The following is a 27,417-nucleotide window of genomic DNA, read 5'->3' as shown; positions in this document are numbered from 1 at the left end:
TTAACGAACCACTGAAGCGAGAATCTTTTCTTAACCATATTTTTGCTTTCTTTCCTAAAAGGCTTGAAAAAGTATAATCAGTGTCATCCTAATTATTATTATTATTATTACAGAAATCGATATCGAGGTACCTTAAAGCGTGTCCTTGGTATCAATGCACATGATGCAGTTGAAACATTTTTTGAGTGCAACAGACGAATATTCACAACAATACAAACAAATGTAAGCAATAAATGATGATATTTTATCAAAAATGATTCAATTTATACTGTACAGTGTTTTATCATACTTGTTTTCGTCATTCTTTCAAGGAAATTTACATAATTTAATTTCTTCAACGCTTTTAGAGAGTTTGGATGAAGATTTCGTGAAAATTTCGTCTCTTGTATAGACTTTTTAATGATTGACCCTAAAACGAATAGACTATAATGCAATGTTCTTTCTGATTCTTACTCATGATGGGGCATTATAATGTATAATCTTTTACCCACTTTTATTTCCCTCTTCTTCCTAGTTTGCTTTGATATAGGAACTAAATTTTAATATTGCAGCATTCCTATCTTTATATTCAACTCCTTTATATGTAAAACCAGTTTCACAACTTGAAGTCAACCTTTAAATTCTAAGTAGTTTAATGAGAACCACTCATTTGCTGCGGATACAGTCCCATAGGTTACAAACTAATTAGGTAAAACGGTTATGTATTTATTTCTTTTTCAAAATAGAGGAACACTGACATTGGTGTAGACGTAAAACAAGTTCTTGGATTTGAACCGAAAGTAAGATCCATGACAGAGAAGACGAATGACATTGAGTCATATATGGGTAAGTAGATATTTCAGCATGTACACTGTAATATGAAGTTCCTAATAATACGTTCATAATGCAACAAATATTTGACAAGAAATGTCCACAACGAAAAATGTTAATAATTGTGACATCTAGTATTACCAGCGTGTACTTCTACAGGTGCAGAACTCAACCAATGTCAACGCGTAACGTAAACGTCTGCGAACTTAACATGCATCAACAGTTAATGCATATTGGTTTATCGTCGCTTTCGTTTATTTTGAAGGACACCATTATCGCTATCAATAATTGTCGTTATCTTGTTCTACAGAGTATTCTGGTCTTGCTGACTCCGTGTTTCTGCCTCTAGGCTTTAAATGGCATGAAGTCGACCAAGATACAAAGCAGTCCCAAGTGACATCATCAGGTTAGATATTAAAATCGATAAATAAATTAAAATAGATAAATAAATAAATAAATAAATAAATAAATAAATATGTTTGAAGATATTAATATGAAGCAGGAGAGGCGCAAAGCGAGAGTGTCATTGTGTGCTGTACCGGTTGTCTGACTTTCCAACATACGGTACAATTGTTCTAACATTTCTACCAATCGGCAAATGATTGAAACATCGCAGTTAATCAGCTGAAGTTATTTTTAATACAGAAACATGTGCATATCTCATTAAATCTTTCAGACTTGTCTACACCTCTCAAACAACAAGTGACAGTTGTACATGACCATAAGGCCAATGGAAAACACGAGCTCAAATGCAAGAAAGGTAAGATTTCATAATATTTGATTTGCAGAGAAGCAAATCCCATTTTAATAGATTCTGAAAGCATATTGTTCTAATATGGTCAGTTTTTATTGCATTTGAAATGACTATCGTGTTTGGCAATTGAGAAATACAGTAAACATTGTTCTGATGCAGCCTTTGTGACAATCTTTGTAATATATTGCCCGTCCTCAGGATGTTACTGTTATTGGTGGTGGTGATTTATTTCTTTGTTTATCAAAGGGATAACATTACTTAGTACAGTCTGAAAAGTATTAGATTTTCTCTCTGTATCTTCACTAATTTTATCGTCAATCGGTAGCGTCATTTTGACCAAAGAGATACAATTCTGCAAATCTAGGTAGATATATGTGACTTAGTTGTATCTGTAAATGACCCAGCGGGATAAAGGCAGGTAAAATGAAAAGTTTTTTTCTTCTTTCTTCTTTTCAACAAGTACTATTAATAAATTCAAACCAGGATTTAAATCCTCCTCGTAACACGAAATAGACATAAAGCTCCTTTCTACTGACTGTAAATATAGAAGGAAAAATGCAGGTAAAAACGTGTTGCTGCTGCATACTTTTAACAATAACTTAACTCACTGAAACAAAATGTTCTAATGTATCAACATTTTATCCACAGGGATGGTGGTCAATCAACTGACGGATGCCAATGAACTTGGACTGGCACTCGGCTTTTATAAGAGAACCTTTCCTTTTAGTAAGAACGAAATCGGATTTTTCCCCGTAAAGTGTGTGAGCTCTGAAGCCCGACTTGTTTTAAAGAAAAGCTGCAGACGGTAGTAGCCGAATAACAATTATCGGGTATTTCTAACAAAAATATAAATATTGTTTATACATAGAAATTCATTAATTTTTGTTCTAGTGAAATCATAATGAATAATGCGAATGACGTCTACAACATTGATTTGGCCAGCAAAGGCCGTGCCACTGAATATTGATCATGATAATTTCATTTATCCATGTATATGAGAGAGAGAGAGAGAGACACAGAGAGAGAGAGAGAGAGAGAGAGAGAGTAATTCTGTCTCAATAAATTTATTATGTTTTTCCGATGTGAATTATCCTGATTCAGAGAATAAAGAAAATCGTCTAACATATTTTGTGTGTTATCATTAAATCATCAAGCTAACCTAAGGGATTCACCACACAGACAGACACAGACACATATCCATTCATCCTTATCATAGAGTGAGTAATGCATTACCTAAAGATCGTCGATTAAGACGATGCGAGAGGACTTGAAAAAAAAGGAATAAATATTGCACATACGCAATATTCTGCTGAGTTTACTAAAAAATTTAAATAAATGAACCGGCGTGCGTGCGTGCACACACACATACACACACACACACTCATATATATATATAAAGCATTAACGGTGTATTAATGATCGAACACACACGATGTATACAGCTTTAATTAAACGGAAACGAGTTTCGCTTTTCATGAATTTTCGCCCGATCTTGCTAGGAAGCTCTTGAGAGAGAGAGAGAGAGAGAGAGAGAGAGAGAGAGAGAGAGAGAGAGAGAGAGTGGTGGGTGGGACTTGGACATTATCAAATTTAATTAATAATAATCGATTTTCAGAACATTAAAATAGGTTTAAGAAACAAGAACAAAAAAAAAAAGATTAAATACATCACAGTATGTTTACCACATAACGGAGAAAGACGACATTGTTTGCAACTTTGTATCATTTAATACATAAACATTGTAAATAAATCCCAAGGAAAGTGCACCGATACCCTTGCAACGAACCATATTGTTGGAGGTTACTTGATACAAGTTCTTTTTCAAGGTTTACATCCAGTACAAATTCTTTGTCTCTCTCACACCAGACTTATATGTGTTTTGTCCTTAAAACGTCAGAGCGGTTTTGGGAACGGCAAAAAGAAATGATTGCGATAAATCTGAATACCGCATTAAATTTACACACACACACACACACACACACACACACACAGAAACTGACAGGCGCGCGCGCACTCGTACACGCAGACACACATAAACACACACACACACACATATATGTATATCTATCTATGTATCTATCTACATATATATATATGTAAAGGATGCACGGTGTATCAATCATCGAACACATATGATGTATGCATCTTTGATTAAATGGAAACGAGAGTCGGTTTTTATGGATTTCGGCTGTATCTCCCTTGTTACGATGCTCGAGAGAGGGAGAGAGAGAGAGAGACAGAGAGAGACAGAGAGAGAGAGTGACAGAGATAGAGAGGTGGGGAGAGTGTGGTGGATTGACTTTGGACATTTCATATTTAATTAATAATAATCTATTTTCAGAACATTAAAATAGATTTAGGAAAGAAACAAAAAAAAAACCAAAAAAATAAATAAAATACATAACATTATATTTACCACGTAACCGAGACAGGCGACACGTTTTGCAACTCTGTATCATTCATTACATAAACATTGTAAATAGATCCCAAGGCATACACTTACAACGAACCATATTGTTGGAGGTTACTTAACATAAGTTCTATTTCAGTGTTTTCATCCAGCACAAATTCTTTTTCTCTCTCACTCCAGATTTCTGTGTATTTTGTCCTTATAACATGAGATGGGTTTTGGGAACGGAAAAAAAGAAATGATTGTGATAAAATTGAGTACCATATTAAATTCATGTAGAAAACGGGGATTATTAATACATGTATCCATTAATATACAATAAAAATAGCCACAGAAGGCATATAACTAGAATTTGTTGCGAACACAATCGGCAGGGATGTGAGGTATGTATGTATAGTATCTACGCTGTATGAATGATTTATCACTCATTGTATACATTTTTCATTAAAAAGGAGACGAGGCTTTTTAATGAAATCTTTTTACATCTCGTCGTATATCATTAACATATAATGTAACGTTGCTATTTTATGGGCATATCCCGTGGCCTAAGTGATTAGAGTGTCTACGTCGGATGCGGGAGGTTGCGGGTTCGAATCCCCGCCGAGTCATTCCAAAGACTTAAAAAATGGCATCGCCTGTCGCTCAGCATTATGATGTTAGTGTTTGGACTGGTTGGCCTGGTTTCAGGATCATGTGACTTAGTGGGACATGATGCTACATGTCTTCGGTATGATGCCCCCGTGCTAGACATCACTATAAACTGCCACATTGCAGGCATTGTAGCGATATGACTTGAAATATTTAAAGCTACCTTATAAAGCGAATCACATAGACACACACACACACACATACACACACACACAGACACACACACACACACACGCGCGCGAGTGGCAAGACGTACATCGCTGTTTTATATTTCTTTATTAAACTTGTGTGTTGCATGCTCATTCAAGCTTGTACAAAAATACCGATGAGTCAAGAGATAAAACCGCTTTGATCGAAATAATACAAATTCATTATTATAATAACATCATAAATGTGCGTGTAGTCTCGAAATGCAACGTAACAAGTGCCTGAAATGTTATGATGTGCCAAGTCTTTCGATGAATCACAGAAATATAACCCGATATATCCTTGTTTGAATTAACTAATTCCCAGGTTAATATCACTGACCAAGAATATTATTGAGCACTTTGTAATACCAGAGATAAATAATTGGAATAAATAATTATAGCCGAAATCAAGTACTGAACACAGTAAAGAAGACTGATTCTTCATTTAAGATATTACAGCGTGTGTGTGTGTGTGTGTGTGTAAAGGGCGCGAAACGGAGTCATCATTGTGAATACACACCAACAGACCGGGGACACACCTCGAAACAGGGTCGTCCCCATTTTGTTATTTCGGCTTCAATGGAATGCCAAGGCCTTATATAATGATACAAACCTTAAAATAAGCGTATCTGAGCATGTCTCCATTTTATGGGTATTATTTCACATCATGCTATGCACAATAATACACACGTCCCACTCGATTCAAAGCCTAGTGTGTATCAGTCGGAAAACTGCGTCCCCGTTTACACGGTAAAAATTCACACTGTTGTGCTGGCGGCTTGCACATATCACTTCCGAATTACTGACCGAAGATAGCATGAAGAAGAGCTAACAGGATCTAAATCATTTATACAAACATAGACAAAATATATATGATATATTTTCTATTTAAACACAGAGGGTAATATTGATAAATATGTTTATTAATGGGTAGTTCAACGTTCATAATACATTTCGCCAAAGTAGATCGGGAACCAAGAAAACTGAATAAAAGGTTTCATGCAGATATTATGCACGGTTTTTACGATGGACAAGAGATTCTAGCAATTCATCTGAGCTTGTATATTTTATCTCCTATTTAACTCTGAGCCATGCACATTTGGATAAGAAATATGTTGGAAAATATCATCATTGATTCAAAAGTTTATTCAAATGTAGTTAGAAGCATAATAACGAACAGTCTACATGGTGACCAAAACATAATACCATTTATTTCATACAATAAACTGCATTAGAGTTAAATCCAACAAGTTAAGATTGAGCCAATAGGAAATAAAACTAATTTTGTAAGTTCCTGTTCATGGCAGCAGTCACGACGCTGAAAATACAAGCTTTGATACTCAAATTTAGTGTTTCTCGATGTATAATAAATGTCCATGCTGGCTGAAGTGTACATAATGTGAAAGAAAACAATCAGATACATTTTGTTTGACTCAGAGGTAAATTATCAAATATGTCGTTTAGTCAGTACCTTTTTATATTCTCTCTCTCTCTCTCTCTCTGTCTCTCTGTCTCTTTCTCTCTCTCTCTCTCTGCACATGGCGTCACACAATCGATCCACACAATTAGATTTTAATAGGGACTATTTGACACCAGGGACACTGACCTGAGCTCACTAAAATTAAACCACGCCATCATACAAAATAAACTTTTGGTGTGTTTCATATTGAAGAGATCTTATCATGCATTGGCTTATTAATGAAAGGGATTGCACTAATATTTAACCGACACTAGCATATAATAATATGTTAGCTACGTATTATTTGCCTTCAAAATAAACATTATTGGTCAGGTACTGTATGAACTTGATTTTGGACAGGGTCAAATATAAAATACAATTAAAACTTACAATCATGGTTTAAAAACTAACAATTACAAATTAAATTGATCGCAATAGTCGCAAATATGGCTAGAAATAAAGTGCAAATATATTACCTACGTCTGAATTTTACCTACGATAAGCATCCAGCTTATGTATTGCTCATAGATCCAAAGAAAATTAAATAAACTTAAACAAACAAAAGATAAAAAGTAGTTAAAAATATGCTCTCATCACCCACCCACTACCATCCCCGCGATAAAAGAAGAAGAAAATGAAAATAGGTGCGGAGCTAATATTTGAAGGTATGCTGGAGCTGTTGAGAAGCTCTTTAAGCAAGTTATCGCGTGGCTTAAAAATGTGTGTGCTGTGAGACGAAGGTATAGGAAATGAGTGGGGAAGGTGTGGGTATGTCTATGTTTATGGAAAACTGCAACAAGCAATGAAAATGCAGCTTGCAAATTATAGTTTTAGATATTGCTTTCATCGGACTGAAAAAGAGAAATGAAAACAAACAGTTAATATTTAATTAGCTTTCTGTTCTTCGTTCAAGCTACCAATTATAATCAAAATCATCATCAGCGAGAGGCCTGCGTCGAAACGTTTAATTGAGAATGACGAAAAACTTCGTCACTCATTAGTGACGTAATCTATGACGCAGCGTTTCCAAGTGGATGTTTCTTACCCTTACGTTGTGCACAAAGCTTGCTGTACGTATTCACGTTGACAGAAAGAAATCTTTGATTTTCCAAGTCTATTCTTTTGAAATTTGATGAAATGGTGGATTTTCAAGTAATGAGTGATCTCCCGGAGTCATATTCAGCATTAACGTGAGTAATTTATCAATAATACTATATAATTTTGAAAGCAAATGAATGGTTGGATGACTCTTTCCTCACAAATTGACCCCTACCCCCGCCATTTACATGGTATTTGAGCTAACCAAACGCTACTATCAATAGTTAACCTTTTGTTTATGGTAAGTAGGTCGGAAAAGAGATTCGGCATGTGCTTTTGCATTAACATTATTTAAATTGATTATGAATCGCAAGATCAAAGAGAAATTGTTGCCATTCTTTCCATTACATAGTCATCAAAATAGAGCTCTGTAAATGAACGCATTGGTTTCATTATATTACACGAATGGTGCTTGATTATTTCAGTATGACCCGACAATCATAAGTAGCTTTAAATGAAATCAAAGAAATACTGGCAAAATAAGTGCTCTTTTCCTTTTCCTACTGTAGGACCATATTTCTTTTTCCATCGCTCAAGTTTAAAGGTTCCGTTTAATTCCTTATTTATCTAGATCTACATAAATATATATAATGACAGATTAATGTGAAAGTTTAGATAATGGAAACCGGAAAACTAACACTATTGAAAAGCACACGACGGATTTCAATCGGTAGACAAACATCATTGCACTCGGTCAATCAAACTAACCGGAACTGTAGAGTCGAAGCACAGCTCTTTTCGTTTTGAAGGCCCCATCAGCAAATTAAAAAACACACCACTCACTTGACTGGAAGAAAATGTTCCGATAGTTTTCACGTGAAGATAATGTAATTAAGCAGACTTATGAAAAATTTTAATCCGATTGATTAAATTTATATGTAACTCATTATATTTCCTATTTCTGTTTAAGTGACTTTGACTTCTGGGTGGATGTTCTAGAGGAGAGAGCTCTCAGCCAAGATTGGTGTGAGATGAAGACTCTGGCCTGGAACGAGAAACTTCAAACACGTCTGGACATGGCCAGAGGTACCCATCGCCCGGCATCTCTCTCTCTCTCCCTCTCTCCCTCTCTCTCTCTCTCTCTCTCTCTCTCTCTCTCTCTCAATAGTAACATATTACAAGTAATTGACATATATCTGACATATCTCCTTCTACATCACCTTTGGTAATTGACAGTTAAATTGTACTTATTTAATTTATTATTTTCAATCTTCAAAGGTTACAATTTGTAACGCTTGCTTTTCGTTACTTCAGATTATCCTGTCATCTCGAGAGCTTTCTCTTCCTTCTTTTATGGTGTTGCTATGCAACATTTGGATGTCGAAAAGGACGTCTCTATATGCCTGGACGCATGCAGAGTCTTAAGGAAGTTAGTATAGGCAGTATAATTTGTTCTAGTGCACCATATGTCTTGAAATCTACTCTTTATAATTTTATTTTTGAAGTCAAGGGTTTCGTCTTCCGTTTCGTGCACATATTGATCGATGGTCTGTTTGATTAATAGAAAACTAGATATTTGATGACTGGTGTTTGAAATGGGATGGAATTCGTGTGTCCAAATTATGTTAAAGCTTATCTGCTGCTTGGATAAATTAGTTTCCTTTTTAATAGAATTTAAATTTACAACGTTTCTCTTTTACTGTAAAGATTCAAGCTGAGTTTTATATCAATTAAATTTGGAACTTAATTGATAATAAAAGCGATGTAATCGTAAGTGATCTACACGAGACCGAAGATTTCCTCTGTAAGCAAAACCTAAAATGTTTCCCAAAGTTTAGTGACATTTGGAATTTCCTTTTAGTTTCTTTTCATACAGCTTAGATGTATATTTGTCTTGTGGCTTACAAGTTATTTAAATGTTCTCAAAAGATCCTTATTTTGGTAAATACTTTACAATGTTCCATTTCAGATTCTCTTTATGTTCCGAGGAGAAGATGATTTTGAACATTCTGAGAAAAGCCCTTAAGAAGACCAGAAAAACATACATACAGGCATACGGACAGACCGAGGAGAGGCGGCGGGTGAGAATACGAGAATATTATGTATCTATATTCATCTGGATAAACAGACAGCGCCATTTCTTAGAGCATTGAACAGAAGTCTTTAACAATATTGTTTCTTTGTTCATTCCAACAAAACGGTTTTACTGCACAGGAATTCTTCAGGCGGTCAAGGCAAAATTTTGTAATTTTAGTATCATGTAACCATGTACATCTATGCATGCAATGCAATATTTCTTTTGTAGAAGTATTTTTCATCACGTATATTCATTAGTACCTAATTTGAATGATCGTAATTTTCTTTTATGACAAACACCATCAATAATGTCGAGAATAATAATAATAATAATAATAATGACAATGACTACAACAACGATGATGAGATGTAATATCATAATTCTACAAGTCGGCAGAAAAATGTTTTCTTATATTTGTAATCTATTGGTCATCAGTTGCATTAACTGATTAGATTAACGGACATTATGGAGATTCGTTATGCTTTTAAAACAATTTAATTTCTTTATTTATTTATTTTTTACAGATGTATAAGAACGCGTTAACCCGCCTAGAGTCCCAAACGGGATCCAAGGAGGTCTTAAAACAGGCCCTTACGGTCAAGGCCAAGGAAGCCGCCAACCGCTTTGTGAAAGCCCTAGAATTAGAGCAGAATGCGAAGGTGAAGATGACCACGGTAATGCTGTTTCTTTTTCATGTTCACTTATTGTTACATGCGTTGAAGAGTAACTTCAGATAACTCATATAGCACACTCTCAGTGGCCCAGATGTGACCATGAAGCGACTTAAGGTGGAGGAAACCTGAGAACCCAAGATAAACCAGCAGTCTTGGACTGACCATCACTTACACTTGTACGTGTAAAAACTGGAGATTTTTCACAAGACATACAAAGTGATCACGGCTTTTGCTGCCGTCTTTCCTCAGTTACAATGCATGAAAAATTTATATTGTTCTTCAGCTTACTTGTATACGTGTTCATTTGTTACACTGAAACCTCCAAGTTACTATAATCATGTTTCCCCACTATAATTCTTATAATCCTGTCTTCTATATACAATCCTTATCATCTGTTTCTTCTCTAAACCATGTAAACAATGCACAGTATAGAACTTGAAGGTACTGCCGATATGCCTATGTATTTATTGTTTATTCTTTCAATAACATTCTATTGTATAGAAAGAAGGAAAATCGATCAGTGGAGGTATTCTCCAATCCCCTATTCTTAATCTATCTCCCTATCCACCTTTCTGTTAGGTTATGGAGAAATACGAATATGTGTCCAAGCGAGTAGCCGTGAGAAAAATACAGTATTTTCTCGACACATGGAGAACACAGCTCTCTCGGTACATCGAACCTTCCTTCACTTCCACCGAAAAAAGTGTTGGGTATGAATGCATTCTGTATGCAATTGCAATAACCTATAGTTTCTTTTAAAGATATTTAGGTAGAATCTTTATCGTGAATCGTGCTATACTATATAGTTTTTCTACATTTACTAAACTGTGAATGGAGTAAAACAGTTGTGATTTATGTAATGATTTTTTTTTCTATTTGCTTAATTTCTTTCTTTTGAATTTTCTCTGTAATTTACATGATGTCTAATTGGAGAGTGACATTCCTCTATCTGCAGTTAGCCAAGGAGCCTTATCTTACCATAAGAGAGATAATTTCGCTCATCTTTATCTTCTTCCATTTTGAAAGTAATGACACTTTGTTTATATATATTCGTTATTAACTATGAAATTTGTCTTCCTCCTTCATGGCCACATGGCCAGTCTGTATCCTCTTTAGCACTATACCCATTGACAGAAAAGAAAATGCTTTGTAACTGTATATATGGATTAAGCTGTATCACACCCATGAAACCTTGGTCACTGTAATTGACCTTCTAAAGTCAATTGAACAACATTAATTTTTAACGAACCACTGAAGCGAGAATCTTTTCTTAACCATATTTTTGCTTTCTTTCCTAAAAGGCTTGAAAAAGTATAATCAGTGTCATCCTAATTATTATTATTATTATTACAGAAATCGATATCGAGGTACCTTAAAGCGTGTCCTTGGTATCAATGCACATGATGCAGTTGAAACATTTTTTGAGTGCAACAGACGAATATTCACAACAATACAAACAAATGTAAGCAATAAATGATGGTATTTTATCAAAAATGATTCAATTTATACTGTACAGTGTTTTATCATACTTGTTTTCGTCATTCTTTCAAGGAAATTTACATAATTTAATTTCTTCAACGCTTTTAGAGAGTTTGGATGAAGATTTCGTGAAAATTTCGTCTCTTGTATAGACTTTTTAATGATTGACCCTAAAACGAATAGACTATAATGCAATGTTCTTTCTGATTCTTACTCATGATGGGGCATTATAATGTATAATCTTTTACCCACTTTTATTTCCCTCTTCTTCCTAGTTTGCTTTGATATAGGAACTAAATTTTAATATTGCAGCATTCCTATCTTTATATTCAACTCCTTTATATGTAAAACCAGTTTCACAACTTGAAGTCAACCTTTAAATTCTAAGTAGTTTAATGAGAACCACTCATTTGCTGCGGATACAGTCCCATAGGTTACAAACTAATTAGGTAAAACGGTTATGTATTTATTTCTTTTTCAAAATAGAGGAACACTGACATTGGTGTAGACGTAAAACAAGTTCTTGGATTTGAACCGAAAGTAAGATCCATGACAGAGAAGACGAATGACATTGAGTCATATATGGGTAAGTAGATATTTCAGCATGTACACTGTAATATGAAGTTCCTAATAATACGTTCATAATGCAACAAATATTTGACAAGAAATGTCCACAACGAAAAATGTTAATAATTGTGACATCTAGTATTACCAGCGTGTACTTCTACAGGTGCAGAACTCAACCAATGTCAACGCGTAACGTAAACGTCTGCGAACTTAACATGCATCAACAGTTAATGCATATTGGTTTATCGTCGCTTTCGTTTATTTTGAAGGACACCATTATCGCTATCAATAATTGTCGTTATCTTGTTCTACAGAGTATTCTGGTCTTGCTGACTCCGTGTTTCTGCCTCTAGGCTTTAAATGGCATGAAGTCGACCAAGATACAAAGCAGTCCCAAGTGACATCATCAGGTTAGATATTAAAATCGATAAATAAATTAAAATAGATAAATAAATAAATAAATAAATAAATAAATAAATATGTTTGAAGATATTAATATGAAGCAGGAGAGGCGCAAAGCGAGAGTGTCATTGTGTGCTGTACCGGTTGTCTGACTTTCCAACATACGGTACAATTGTTCTAACATTTCTACCAATCGGCAAATGATTGAAACATCGCAGTTAATCAGCTGAAGTTATTTTTAATACAGAAACATGTGCATATCTCATTAAATCTTTCAGACTTGTCTACACCTCTCAAACAACAAGTGACAGTTGTACATGACCATAAGGCCAATGGAAAACACGAGCTCAAATGCAAGAAAGGTAAGATTTCATAATATTTGATTTGCAGAGAAGCAAATCCCATTTTAATAGATTCTGAAAGCATATTGTTCTAATATGGTCAGTTTTTATTGCATTTGAAATGACTATCGTGTTTGGCAATTGAGAAATACAGTAAACATTGTTCTGATGCAGCCTTTGTGACAATCTTTGTAATATATTGCCCGTCCTCAGGATGTTACTGTTATTGGTGGTGGTGATTTATTTCTTTGTTTATCAAAGGGATAACATTACTTAGTACAGTCTGAAAAGTATTAGATTTTCTCTCTGTATCTTCACTAATTTTATCGTCAATCGGTAGCGTCATTTTGACCAAAGAGATACAATTCTGCAAATCTAGGTAGATATATGTGACTTAGTTGTATCTGTAAATGACCCAGCGGGATAAAGGCAGGTAAAATGAAAAGTTTTTTTCTTCTTTCTTCTTTTCAACAAGTACTATTAATAAATTCAAACCAGGATTTAAATCCTCCTCGTAACACGAAATAGACATAAAGCTCCTTTCTACTGACTGTAAATATAGAAGGAAAAATGCAGGTAAAAACGTGTTGCTGCTGCATACTTTTAACAATAACTTAACTCACTGAAACAAAATGTTCTAATGTATCAACATTTTATCCACAGGGATGGTGGTCAATCAACTGACGGATGCCAATGAACTTGGACTGGCACTCGGCTTTTATAAGAGAACCTTTCCTTTTAGTAAGAACGAAATCGGATTTTTCCCCGTAAAGTGTGTGAGCTCTGAAGCCCGACTTGTTTTAAAGAAAAGCTGCAGACGGTAGTAGCCGAATAACAATTATCGGGTATTTCTAACAAAAATATAAATATTGTTTATACATAGAAATTCATTAATTTTTGTTCTAGTGAAATCATAATGAATAATGCGAATGACGTCTACAACATTGATTTGGCCAGCAAAGGCCGTGCCACTGAATATTGATCATGATAATTTCATTTATCCATGTATATGAGAGAGAGAGAGAGAGAGACACAGAGAGAGAGAGAGAGAGAGAGAGAGAGAGAGAGAGTAATTCTGTCTCAATAAATTTATTATGTTTTTCCGATGTGAATTATCCTGATTCAGAGAATAAAGAAAATCGTCTAACATATTTTGTGTGTTATCATTAAATCATCAAGCTAACCTAAGGGATTCACCACACAGACAGACACAGACACATATCCATTCATCCTTATCATAGAGTGAGTAATGCATTACCTAAAGATCGTCGATTAAGACGATGCGAGAGGACTTGAAAAAAAAGGAATAAATATTGCACATACGCAATATTCTGCTGAGTTTACTAAAAAATTTAAATAAATGAACCGGCGTGCGTGCGTGCACACACACATACACACACACACACACACACACTCATATATATATATATAAAGCATTAACGGTGTATTAATGATCGAACACACACGATGTATACAGCTTTAATTAAACGGAAACGAGTTTCGCTTTTCATGAATTTTCGCCCGATCTTGCTAGGAAGCTCTTGGGAGAGAGAGAGAGAGAGAGAGAGAGAGAGAGAGAGAGAGAGAGAGAGAGAGAGAGTGGTGGGTGGGACTTGGACATTATCAAATTTAATTAATAATAATCGATTTTCAGAACATTAAAATAGGTTTAAGAAACAAGAACAAAAAAAAAAAGATTAAATACATCACAGTATGTTTACCACATAACGGAGAAAGACGACATTGTTTGCAACTTTGTATCATTTAATACATAAACATTGTAAATAAATCCCAAGGAAAGTGCACCGATACCCTTGCAACGAACCATATTGTTGGAGGTTACTTGATACAAGTTCTTTTTCAAGGTTTACATCCAGTACAAATTCTTTGTCTCTCTCACACCAGACTTATATGTGTTTTGTCCTTAAAACGTCAGAGCGGTTTTGGGAACGGCAAAAAGAAATGATTGCGATAAATCTGAATACCGCATTAAATTTACACACACACACACACACACACACACACACACAGAAACTGACAGGCGCGCGCGCACTCGTACACGCAGACACACATAAACACACACACACACACACATATATGTATATCTATCTATGTATCTATCTACATATATATATATGTAAAGGATGCACGGTGTATCAATCATCGAACACATATGATGTATGCATCTTTGATTAAATGGAAACGAGAGTCGGTTTTTATGGATTTCGGCTGTATCTCCCCTGTTACGATGCTCGAGAGAGGGAGAGAGAGACAGAGACAGAGAGAGACAGAGAGAGAGAGAGTGACAGAGATAGAGAGGTGGGGAGAGTGTGGTGGATTGACTTTGGACATTTCATATTTAATTAATAATAATCTATTTTCAGAACATTAAAATAGATTTAGGAAAGAAACAAAAAAAAAAAAGCAAAAAAATAAATAAAATACATAACATTATATTTACCACGTAACCGAGACAGGCGACACGTTTTGCAACTCTGTATCATTCATTACATAAACATTGTAAATAGATCCCAAGGCATACACTTACAACGAACCATATTGTTGGAGGTTACTTAACATAAGTTCTATTTCAGTGTTTTCATCCAGCACAAATTCTTTTTCTCTCTCACTCCAGATTTCTGCGTATTTTGTCCTTATAACATGAGATGGGTTTTGGGAACGGAAAAAAAGAAATGATTGTGATAAAATTGAGTACCATATTAAATTCATGTAGAAAACGGGGATTATTAATACATGTATCCATTAATATACAATAAAAATAGCCACAGAAGGCATATAACTAGAATTTGTTGCGAACACAATCGGCAGGGATGTGAGGTATGTATGTATAGTATCTACGCTGTATGAATGATTTATCACTCATTGTATACATTTTTCATTAAAAAGGAGACGAGGCTTTTTAATGAAATCTTTTTACATCTCGTCGTATATCATTAACATATAATGTAACGTTGCTATTTTATGGGCATATCCCGTGGCCTAAGTGATTAGAGTGTCTACGTCGGATGCGGGAGGTTGCGGGTTCGAATCCCCGCCGAGTCATTCCAAAGACTTAAAAAATGGCATCGCCTGTCGCTCAGCATTATGATGTTAGTGTTTGGACTGGTTGGCCTGGTTTCAGGATCATGTGACTTAGTGGGACATGATGCTACATGTCTTCGGTATGATGCCCCCGTGCTAGACATCACTATAAACTGCCACATTGCAGGCATTGTAGCGATATGACTTGAAATATTTAAAGCTACCTTATAAAGCGAATCACATAGACACACACACACACACATACACACACACACAGACACACACACACACACACGCGCGCGAGTGGCAAGACGTACATCGCTGTTTTATATTTCTTTATTAAACTTGTGTGTTGCATGCTCATTCAAGCTTGTACAAAAATACCGATGAGTCAAGAGATAAAACCGCTTTGATCGAAATAATACAAATTCATTATTATAATAACATCATAAATGTGCGTGTAGTCTCGAAATGCAACGTAACAAGTGCCTGAAATGTTATGATGGGCCAAGTCTTTCGATGAATCACAGAAATATAACCCGATATATCCTTGTTTGAATTAACTAATTCCCAGGTTAATATCACTGACCAAGAATATTATTGAGCACTTTGTAATACCAGAGATAAATAATTGGAATAAATAATTATAGCCGAAATCAAGTACTGAACACAGTAAAGAAGACTGATTCTTCATTTAAGATATTACAGCGTGTGTGTGTGTGTGTGTGTGTAAAGGGCGCGAAACGGAGTCATCATTGTGAATACACACCAACAGACCGGGGACACACCTCGAAACAGGGTCGTCCCCATTTTGTTATTTCGGCTTCAATGGAATGCCAAGGCCTTATATAATGATACAAACCTTAAAATAAGCGTATCTGAGCATGTCTCCATTTTATGGGTATTATTTCACATCATGCTATGCACAATAATACACACGTCCCACTCGATTCAAAGCCTAGTGTGTATCAGTCGGAAAACTGCGTCCCCGTTTACACGGTAAAAATTCACACTGTTGTGCTGGCGGCTTGCACATATCACTTCCGAATTACTGACCGAAGATAGCATGAAGAAGAGCTAACAGGATCTAAATCATTTATACAAACATAGACAAAATATATATGATATATTTTCTATTTAAACACAGAGGGTAATATTGATAAATATGTTTATTAATGGGTAGTTCAACGTTCATAATACATTTCGCCAAAGTAGATCGGGAACCAAGAAAACTGAATAAAAGGTTTCATGCAGATATTATGCACGGTTTTTACGATGGACAAGAGATTCTAGCAATTCATCTGAGCTTGTATATTTTATCTCCTATTTAACTCTGAGCCATGCACATTTGGATAAGAAATATGTTGGAAAATATCATCATTGATTCAAAAGTTTATTCAAATGTAGTTAGAAGCATAATAACGAACAGTCTACATGGTGACCAAAACATAATACCATTTATTTCATACAATAAACTGCATTAGAGTTAAATCCAACAAGTTAAGATTGAGCCAATAGGAAATAAAACTAATTTTGTAAGTTCCTGTTCATGGCAGCAGTCACGACGCTGAAAATACAAGCTTTGATACTCAAATTTAGTGTTTCTCGATGTATAATAAATGTCCATGCTGGCTGAAGTGTACATAATGTGAAAGAAAACAATCAGATACATTTTGTTTGACTCAGAGGTAAATTATCAAATATGTCGTTTAGTCAGTACCTTTTTATATTCTCTCTCTCTCTCTCTCTGTGTCTCTCTGTCTCTTTCTCTCTCTCTCTCTCTGCACATGGCGTCACACAATCGATCCACACAATTAGATTTTAATAGGGACTATTTGACACCAGGGACACTGACCTGAGCTCACTAAAATTAAACCACGCCATCATACAAAATAAACTTTTGGTGTGTTTCATATTGAAGAGATCTTATCATGCATTGGCTTATTAATGAAAGGGATTGCACTAATATTTAACCGACACTAGCATATAATAATATGTTAGCTACGTATTATTTGCCTTCAAAATAAACATTATTGGTCAGGTACTGTATGAACTTGATTTTGGACAGGGTCAAATATAAAATACAATTAAAACTTACAATCATGGTTTAAAAACTAACAATTACAAATTAAATTGATCGCAATAGTCGCAAATATGGCTAGAAATAAAGTGCAAATATATTACCTACGTCTGAATTTTACCTACGATAAGCATCCAGCTTATGTATTGCTCATAGATCCAAAGAAAATTAAATAAACTTAAACAAACAAAAGATAAAAAGTAGTTAAAAATATGCTCTCATCACCCACCCACTACCATCCCCGCGATAAAAGAAGAAGAAAATGAAAATAGGTGCGGAGCTAATATTTGAAGGTATGCTGGAGCTGTTGAGAAGCTCTTTAAGCAAGTTATCGCGTGGCTTAAAAATGTGTGTGCTGTGAGACGAAGGTATAGGAAATGAGTGGGGAAGGTGTGGGTATGTCTATGTTTATGGAAAACTGCAACAAGCAATGAAAATGCAGCTTGCAAATTATAGTTTTAGATATTGCTTTCATCGGACTGAAAAAGAGAAATGAAAACAAACAGTTAATATTTAATTAGCTTTCTGTTCTTCGTTCAAGCTACCAATTATAATCAAAATCATCATCAGCGAGAGGCCTGCGTCGAAACGTTTAATTGAGAATGACGAAAAACTTCGTCACTCATTAGTGACGTAATCTATGACGCAGCGTTTCCAAGTGGATGTTTCTTACCCTTACGTTGTGCACAAAGCTTGCTGTACGTATTCACGTTGACAGAAAGAAATCTTTGATTTTCCAAGTCTATTCTTTTGAAATTTGATGAAATGGTGGATTTTCAAGTAATGAGTGATCTCCCGGAGTCATATTCAGCATTAACGTGAGTAATTTATCAATAATACTATATAATTTTGAAAGCAAATGAATGGTTGGATGACTCTTTCCTCACAAATTGACCCCTACCCCCGCCATTTACATGGTATTTGAGCTAACCAAACGCTACTATCAATAGTTAACCTTTTGTTTATGGTAAGTAGGTCGGAAAAGAGATTCGGCATGTGCTTTTGCATTAACATTATTTAAATTGATTATGAATCGCAAGATCAAAGAGAAATTGTTGCCATTCTTTCCATTACATAGTCATCAAAATAGAGCTCTGTAAAGGAACGCATTGGTTTCATTATATTACACGAATGGTGCTTGATTATTTCAGTATGACCCGACAATCATAAGTAGCTTTAAATGAAATCAAAGAAATACTGGCAAAATAAGTGCTCTTTTCCTTTTCCTACTGTAGGACCATATTTCTTTTTCCATCGCTCAAGTTTAAAGGTTCCGTTTAATTCCTTATTTATCTAGATCTACATAAATATATATAATGACAGATTAATGTGAAAGTTTAGATAATGGAAACCGGAAAACTAACACTATTGAAAAGGACACGACGGATTTCAATCGGTAGACAAACATCATTGCACTCGGTCAATCAAACTAACCGGAACTGTAGAGTCGAAGCACAGCTCTTTTCGTTTTGAAGGCCCCATCAGCAAATTAAAAAACACACCACTCACTTGACTGGAAGAAAATGTTCCGATAGTTTTCACGTGAAGATAATGTAATTAAGCAGACTTATGAAAAATTTTAATCCGATTGATTAAATTTATATGTAACTCATTATATTTCCTATTTCTGTTTAAGTGACTTTGACTTCTGGGTGGATGTTCTAGAGGAGAGAGCTCTCAGCCAAGATTGGTGTGAGATGAAGACTCTGGCCTGGAACGAGAAACTTCAAACACGTCTGGACATGGCCAGAGGTACCCATCGCCCGGCATCTCTCTCTCTCTCCCTCTCTCCCTCTCTCTCTCTCTCTCTCTCTCTCTCTCTCAATAGTAACATATTACAAGTAATTGACATATATCTGACATATCTCCTTCTACATCACCTTTGGTAATTGACAGTTAAATTGTACTTATTTAATTTATTATTTTCAATCTTCAAAGGTTACAATTTGTAACGCTTGCTTTTCGTTACTTCAGATTATCCTGTCATCTCGAGAGCTTTCTCTTCCTTCTTTTATGGTGTTGCTATGCAACATTTGGATGTCGAAAAGGACGTCTCTATATGCCTGGACGCATGCAGAGTCTTAAGGAAGTTAGTATAGGCAGTATAATTTGTTCTAGTGCACCATATGTCTTGAAATCTACTCTTTATAATTTTATTTTTGAAGTCAAGGGTTTCGTCTTCCGTTTCGTGCACATATTGATCGATGGTCTGTTTGATTAATAGAAAACTAGATATTTGATGACTGGTGTTTGAAATGGGATGGAATTCGTGTGTCCAAATTATGTTAAAGCTTATCTGCTGCTTGGATAAATTAGTTTCCTTTTTAATAGAATTTAAATTTACAACGTTTCTCTTTTACTGTAAAGATTCAAGCTGAGTTTTATATCAATTAAATTTGGAACTTAATTGATAATAAAAGCGATGTAATCGTAAGTGATCTACACGAGACCGAAGATTTCCTCTGTAAGCAAAACCTAAAATGTTTCCCAAAGTTTAGTGACATTTGGAATTTCCTTTTAGTTTCTTTTCATACAGCTTAGATGTATATTTGTCTTGTGGCTTACAAGTTATTTAAATGTTCTCAAAAGATCCTTATTTTGGTAAATACTTTACAATGTTCCATTTCAGATTCTCTTTATGTTCCGAGGAGAAGATGATTTTGAACATTCTGAGAAAAGCCCTTAAGAAGACCAGAAAAACATACATACAGGCATACGGACAGACCGAGGAGAGGCGGCGGGTGAGAATACGAGAATATTATGTATCTATATTCATCTGGATAAACAGACAGCGCCATTTCTTAGAGCATTGAACAGAAGTCTTTAACAATATTGTTTCTTTGTTCATTCCAACAAAACGGTTTTACTGCACAGGAATTCTTCAGGCGGTCAAGGCAAAATTTTGTAATTTTAGTATCATGTAACCATGTACATCTATGCATGCAATGCAATATTTCTTTTGTAGAAGTATTTTTCATCACGTATATTCATTAGTACCTAATTTGAATGATCGTAATTTTCTTTTATGACAAACACCATCAATAATGTCGAGAATAATAATAATAATAATAATAATAATAATGACAATGACGACAACAACGATGATGAGATGTAATATCATAATTCTACAAGTCGGCAGAAAAATGTTTTCTTATATTTGTAATCTATTGGTCATCAGTTGCATTAACTGATTAGATTAACGGACATTATGGAGATTCGTTATGCTTTTAAAACAATTTAATTTCTTTATTTATTTATTTTTTACAGATGTATAAGAACGCGTTAACCCGCCTAGAGTCCCAAACGGGATCCAAGGAGGTCTTAAAACAGGCCCTTACGGTCAAGGCCAAGGAAGCCGCCAACCGCTTTGTGAAAGCCCTAGAATTAGAGCAGAATGCGAAGGTGAAGATGACCACGGTAATGCTGTTTCTTTTTCATGTTCACTTATTGTTACATGCGTTGAAGAGTAACTTCAGATAACTCATATAGCACACTCTCAGTGGCCCAGATGTGACCATGAAGCGACTTAAGGTGGAGGAAACCTGAGAACCCAAGATAAACCAGCAGTCTTGGACTGACCATCACTTACACTTGTACGTGTAAAAACTGGAGATTTTTCACAAGACATACAAAGTGATCACGGCTTTTGCTGCCGTCTTTCCTCAGTTACAATGCATGAAAAATTTATATTGTTCTTCAGCTTACTTGTATACGTGTTCATTTGTTACACTGAAACCTCCAAGTTACTATAATCATGTTTCCCCACTATAATTCTTATAATCCTGTCTTCTATATACAATCCTTATCATCTGTTTCTTCTCTAAACCATGTAAACAATGCACAGTATAGAACTTGAAGGTACTGCCGATATGCCTATGTATTTATTGTTTATTCTTTCAATAACATTCTATTGTATAGAAAGAAGGAAAATCGATCAGTGGAGGTATTCTCCAATCCCCTATTCTTAATCTATCTCCCTATCCACCTTTCTGTTAGGTTATGGAGAAATACGAATATGTGTCCAAGCGAGTAGCCGTGAGAAAAATACAGTATTTTCTCGACACATGGAGAACACAGCTCTCTCGGTACATCGAACCTTCCTTCACTTCCACCGAAAAAAGTGTTGGGTATGAATGCATTCTGTATGCAATTGCAATAACCTATAGTTTCTTTTAAAGATATTTAGGTAGAATCTTTATCGTGAATCGTGCTATACTATATAGTTTTTCTACATTTACTAAACTGTGAATGGAGTAAAACAGTTGTGATTTATGTAATGATTTTTTTTTCTATTTGCTTAATTTCTTTCTTTTGAATTTTCTCTGTAATTTACATGATGTCTAATTGGAGAGTGACATTCCTCTATCTGCAGTTAGCCAAGGAGCCTTATCTTACCATAAGAGAGATAATTTCGCTCATCTTTATCTTCTTCCATTTTGAAAGTAATGACACTTTGTTTATATATATTCGTTATTAACTATGAAATTTGTCTTCCTCCTTCATGGCCACATGGCCAGTCTGTATCCTCTTTAGCACTATACCCATTGACAGAAAAGAAAATGCTTTGTAACTGTATATATGGATTAAGCTGTATCACACCCATGAAACCTTGGTCACTGTAATTGACCTTCTAAAGTCAATTGAACAACATTAATTTTTAACGAACCACTGAAGCGAGAATCTTTTCTTAACCATATTTTTGCTTTCTTTCCTAAAAGGCTTGAAAAAGTATAATCAGTGTCATCCTAATTATTATTATTATTATTACAGAAATCGATATCGAGGTACCTTAAAGCGTGTCCTTGGTATCAATGCACATGATGCAGTTGAAACATTTTTTGAGAGCAACAGACGAATATTCACAACAATACAAACAAATGTAAGCAATAAATGATGATATTTTATCAAAAATGATTCAATTTATACTGTACAGTGTTTTATCATACTTGTTTTCGTCATTCTTTCAAGGAAATTTACATAATTTAATTTCTTCAACGCTTTTAGAGAGTTTGGATGAAGATTTCGTGAAAATTTCGTCTCTTGTATAGACTTTTTAATGATTGACCCTAAAACGAATAGACTATAATGCAATGTTCTTTCTGATTCTTACTCATGATGGGGCATTATAATGTATAATCTTTTACCCACTTTTATTTCCCTCTTCTTCCTAGTTTGCTTTGATATAGGAACTAAATTTTAATATTGCAGCATTCCTATCTTTATATTCAACTCCTTTATATGTAAAACCAGTTTCACAACTTGAAGTCAACCTTTAAATTCTAAGTAGTTTAATGAGAACCACTCATTTGCTGCGGATACAGTCCCATAGGTTACAAACTAATTAGGTAAAACGGTTATGTATTTATTTCTTTTTCAAAATAGAGGAACACTGACATTGGTGTAGACGTAAAACAAGTTCTTGGATTTGAACCGAAAGTAAGATCCATGACAGAGAAGACGAATGACATTGAGTCATATATGGGTAAGTAGATATTTCAGCATGTACACTGTAATATGAAGTTCCTAATAATACGTTCATAATGCAACAAATATTTGACAAGAAATGTCCACAACGAAAAATGTTAATAATTGTGACATCTAGTATTACCAGCGTGTACTTCTACAGGTGCAGAACTCAACCAATGTCAACGCGTAACGTAAACGTCTGCGAACTTAACATGCATCAACAGTTAATGCATATTGGTTTATCGTCGCTTTCGTTTATTTTGAAGGACACCATTATCGCTATCAATAATTGTCGTTATCTTGTTCTACAGAGTATTCTGGTCTTGCTGACTCCGTGTTTCTGCCTCTAGGCTTTAAATGGCATGAAGTCAACCAAGATACAAAGCAGTCCCAAGTGACATCATCAGGTTAGATATTAAAATCGATAAATAAATTAAAATAGATAAATAAATAAATAAATAAATAAATAAATATGTTTGAAGATATTAATATGAAGCAGGAGAGGCGCAAAGCGAGAGTGTCATTGTGTGCTGTACCGGTTGTCTGACTTTCCAACATACGGTACAATTGTTCCAACATTTCGACCAATCGGCAAATGATTGAAACATCGCAGTTAATCAGCTGAAGTTATTTTTAATACAGAAACATGTGCATATCTCATTAAATCTTTCAGACTTGTCTACACCTCTCAAACAACAAGTGACAGTTGTACATGACCATAAGGCCAATGGAAAACACGAGCTCAAATGCAAGAAAGGTAAGATTTCATAATATTTGATTTGCAGAGAAGCAAATCCCATTTTAATAGATTCTGAAAGCATATTGTTCTAATATGGTCAGTTTTTATTGCATTTGAAATGACTATCGTGTTTGGCAATTGAGAAATACAGTAAACATTGTTCTGATGCAGCCTTTGTGACAATCTTTGTAATATATTGCCCGTCCTCAGGATGTTACTGTTATTGGTGGTGGTGATTTATTTCTTTGTTTATCAAAGGGATAACATTACTTAGTACAGTCTGAAAAGTATTAGATTTTCTCTCTGTATCTTCACTAATTTTATCGTCAATCGGTAGCGTCATTTTGACCAAAGAGATACAATTCTGCAAATCTAGGTAGATATATGTGACTTAGTTGTATCTGTAAATGACCCAGCGGGATAAAGGCAGGTAAAATGAAAAGTTTTTTTCTTCTTTCTTCTTTTCAACAAGTACTATTAATAAATTCAAACCAGGATTTAAATCCTCCTCGTAACACGAAATAGACATAAAGCTCCTTTCTACTGACTGTAAATATAGAAGGAAAAATGCAGGTAAAAACGTGTTGCTGCTGCATACTTTTAACAATAACTTAACTCACTGAAACAAAATGTTCTAATGTATCAACATTTTATCCACAGGGATGGTGGTCAATCAACTGACGGATGCCAATGAACTTGGACTGGCACTCGGCTTTTATAAGAGAACCTTTCCTTTTAGTAAGAACGAAATCGGATTTTTCCCCGTAAAGTGTGTGAGCTCTGAAGCCCGACTTGTTTTAAAGAAAAGCTGCAGACGGTAGTAGCCGAATAACAATTATCGGGTATTTCTAACAAAAATATAAATATTGTTTATACATAGAAATTCATTAATTTTTGTTCTAGTGAAATCATAATGAATAATGCGAATGACGTCTACAACATTGATTTGGCCAGCAAAGGCCGTGCCACTGAATATTGATCATGATAATTTCATTTATCCATGTATATGAGAGAGAGAGAGAGAGACACAGGGAGAGAGAGAGAGAGAGAGAGAGAGAGAGAGAGAGTAATTCTGTCTCAATAAATTTATTATGTTTTTCCGATGTGAATTATCCTGATTCAGAGAATAAAGAAAATCGTCTAACATATTTTGTGTGTTATCATTAAATCATCAAGCTAACCTAAGGGATTCACCACACAGACAGACACAGACACATATCCATTCATCCTTATCATAGAGTGAGTAATGCATTACCTAAAGATCGTCGATTAAGACGATGCGAGAGGACTTGAAAAAAAAGGAATAAATATTGCACATACGCAATATTCTGCTGAGTTTACTAAAAAATTTAAATAAATGAACCGGCGTGCGTGCGTGCACACACACATACACACACACACACACACACTCATATATATATATATAAAGCATTAACGGTGTATTAATGATCGAACACACACGATGTATACAGCTTTAATTAAACGGAAACGAGTTTCGCTTTTCATGAATTTTCGCCCGATCTTGCTAGGAAGCTCTTGGGAGAGAGAGAGAGAGAGAGAGAGAGAGAGAGAGAGAGAGAGAGAGAGAGAGAGAGAGTGGTGGGTGGGACTTGGACATTATCAAATTTAATTAATAATAATCGATTTTCAGAACATTAAAATAGGTTTAAGAAACAAGAACAAAAAAAAAAAGATTAAATACATCACAGTATGTTTACCACATAACGGAGAAAGACGACATTGTTTGCAACTTTGTATCATTTAATACATAAACATTGTAAATAAATCCCAAGGAAAGTGCACCGATACCCTTGCAACGAACCATATTGTTGGAGGTTACTTGATACAAGTTCTTTTTCAAGGTTTACATCCAGTACAAATTCTTTGTCTCTCTCACACCAGACTTATATGTGTTTTGTCCTTAAAACGTCAGAGCGGTTTTGGGAACGGCAAAAAGAAATGATTGCGATAAATCTGAATACCGCATTAAATTTACACACACACACACACACACACACACACACACACACAGAAACTGACAGGCGCGCGCGCACTCGTACACGCAGATACACATAAACACACACACACACACACATATATGTATATCTATCTATGTATCTATCTACATATATATATATGTAAAGGATGCACGGTGTATCAATCATCGAACATATATGATGTATGCATCTTTGATTAAATGGAAACGAGAGTCGGTTTTTATGGATTTCGGCTGTATCTCCCTTGTTACGATGGTCGAGAGAGGGAGAGAGAGAGAGAGACAGAGAGAGACAGAGAGAGAGAGAGTGACAGAGATAGAGAGGTGGGGAGAGTGTGGTGGATTGACTTTGGACATTTCATATTTAATTAATAATAATCTATTTTCAGAACATTAAAATAGATTTAGGCAAGAAACAAAAAAAAAAAGCAAAAAAATAAATAAAATACATAACATTATATTTACCACGTAACCGAGACAGGCGACACGTTTTGCAACTCTGTATCATTCATTACATAAACATTGTAAATAGATCCCAAGGCATACACTTACAACGAACCATATTGTTGGAGGTTACTTAACATAAGTTCTATTTCAGTGTTTTCATCCAGCACAAATTCTTTTTCTCTCTCACTCCAGATTTCTGCGTATTTTGTCCTTATAACATGAGATGGGTTTTGGGAACGGAAAAAAAGAAATGATTGTGATAAAATTGAGTACCATATTAAATTCATGTAGAAAACGGGGATTATTAATACATGTATCCATTAATATACAATAAAAATAGCCACAGAAGGCATATAACTAGAATTTGTTGCGAACACAATCGGCAGGGATGTGAGGTATGTATGTATAGTATCTACGCTGTATGAATGATTTATCACTCATTGTATACATTTTTCATTAAAAAGGAGACGAGGCTTTTTAATGAAATCTTTTTACATCTCGTCGTATATCATTAACATATAATGTAACGTTGCTATTTTATGGGCATATCCCGTGGCCTAAGTGATTAGAGTGTCTACGTCGGATGCGGGAGGTTGCGGGTTCGAATCCCCGCCGAGTCATTCCAAAGACTTAAAAAATGGCATCGCCTGTCGCTCAGCATTATGATGTTAGTGTTTGGACTGGTTGGCCTGGTTTCAGGATCATGTGACTTAGTGGGACATGATGCTACATGTCTTCGGTATGATGCCCCCGTGCTAGACATCACTATAAACTGCCACATTGCAGGCATTGTAGCGATA

At 35.0% G+C, this 27,417-nt stretch overlaps 2 protein-coding genes across 2 annotated transcripts; both read left to right on the top strand.

Annotated features, from left to right (window-relative positions):
* Positions 1 to 7,328: 7,328 nt before the first annotated feature.
* LOC149769422 (uncharacterized) lies at positions 7,329 to 10,141 on the top strand. Its single transcript, XM_089949890.1, has 5 exons — positions 7,329 to 7,459; positions 8,278 to 8,393; positions 8,622 to 8,736; positions 9,277 to 9,388; positions 9,909 to 10,141. Exons 1-5 carry the CDS (start codon positions 7,407 to 7,409, stop codon positions 10,119 to 10,121), a joined length of 609 nt encoding a protein of 202 aa, XP_089806016.1. The 5' UTR covers positions 7,329 to 7,406; the 3' UTR covers positions 10,122 to 10,141.
* Positions 10,142 to 18,656: 8,515 nt separating this feature from the next.
* LOC149769421 (uncharacterized) lies at positions 18,657 to 21,469 on the top strand. The gene is made up of 5 exons (XM_089949889.1): positions 18,657 to 18,787; positions 19,606 to 19,721; positions 19,944 to 20,058; positions 20,599 to 20,710; positions 21,237 to 21,469. Exons 1-5 carry the CDS (start codon positions 18,735 to 18,737, stop codon positions 21,447 to 21,449), a joined length of 609 nt encoding a protein of 202 aa, XP_089806015.1. The 5' UTR covers positions 18,657 to 18,734; the 3' UTR covers positions 21,450 to 21,469.
* The last annotated feature ends 5,948 nt before the right edge of the window (positions 21,470 to 27,417 follow it).

Source organism: Sinohyriopsis cumingii, unplaced genomic scaffold, assembly GCF_028554795.1.
Source record: "Sinohyriopsis cumingii isolate HCF-2022 unplaced genomic scaffold, ASM2855479v2 utg003735l, whole genome shotgun sequence".
Lineage (NCBI taxonomy): Eukaryota > Metazoa > Mollusca > Bivalvia > Unionida > Unionidae > Sinohyriopsis > Sinohyriopsis cumingii.
The sequence above is the reverse complement of the archived record's forward strand: the minus strand, read 5'-3'. Positions and strand labels throughout refer to the sequence as shown.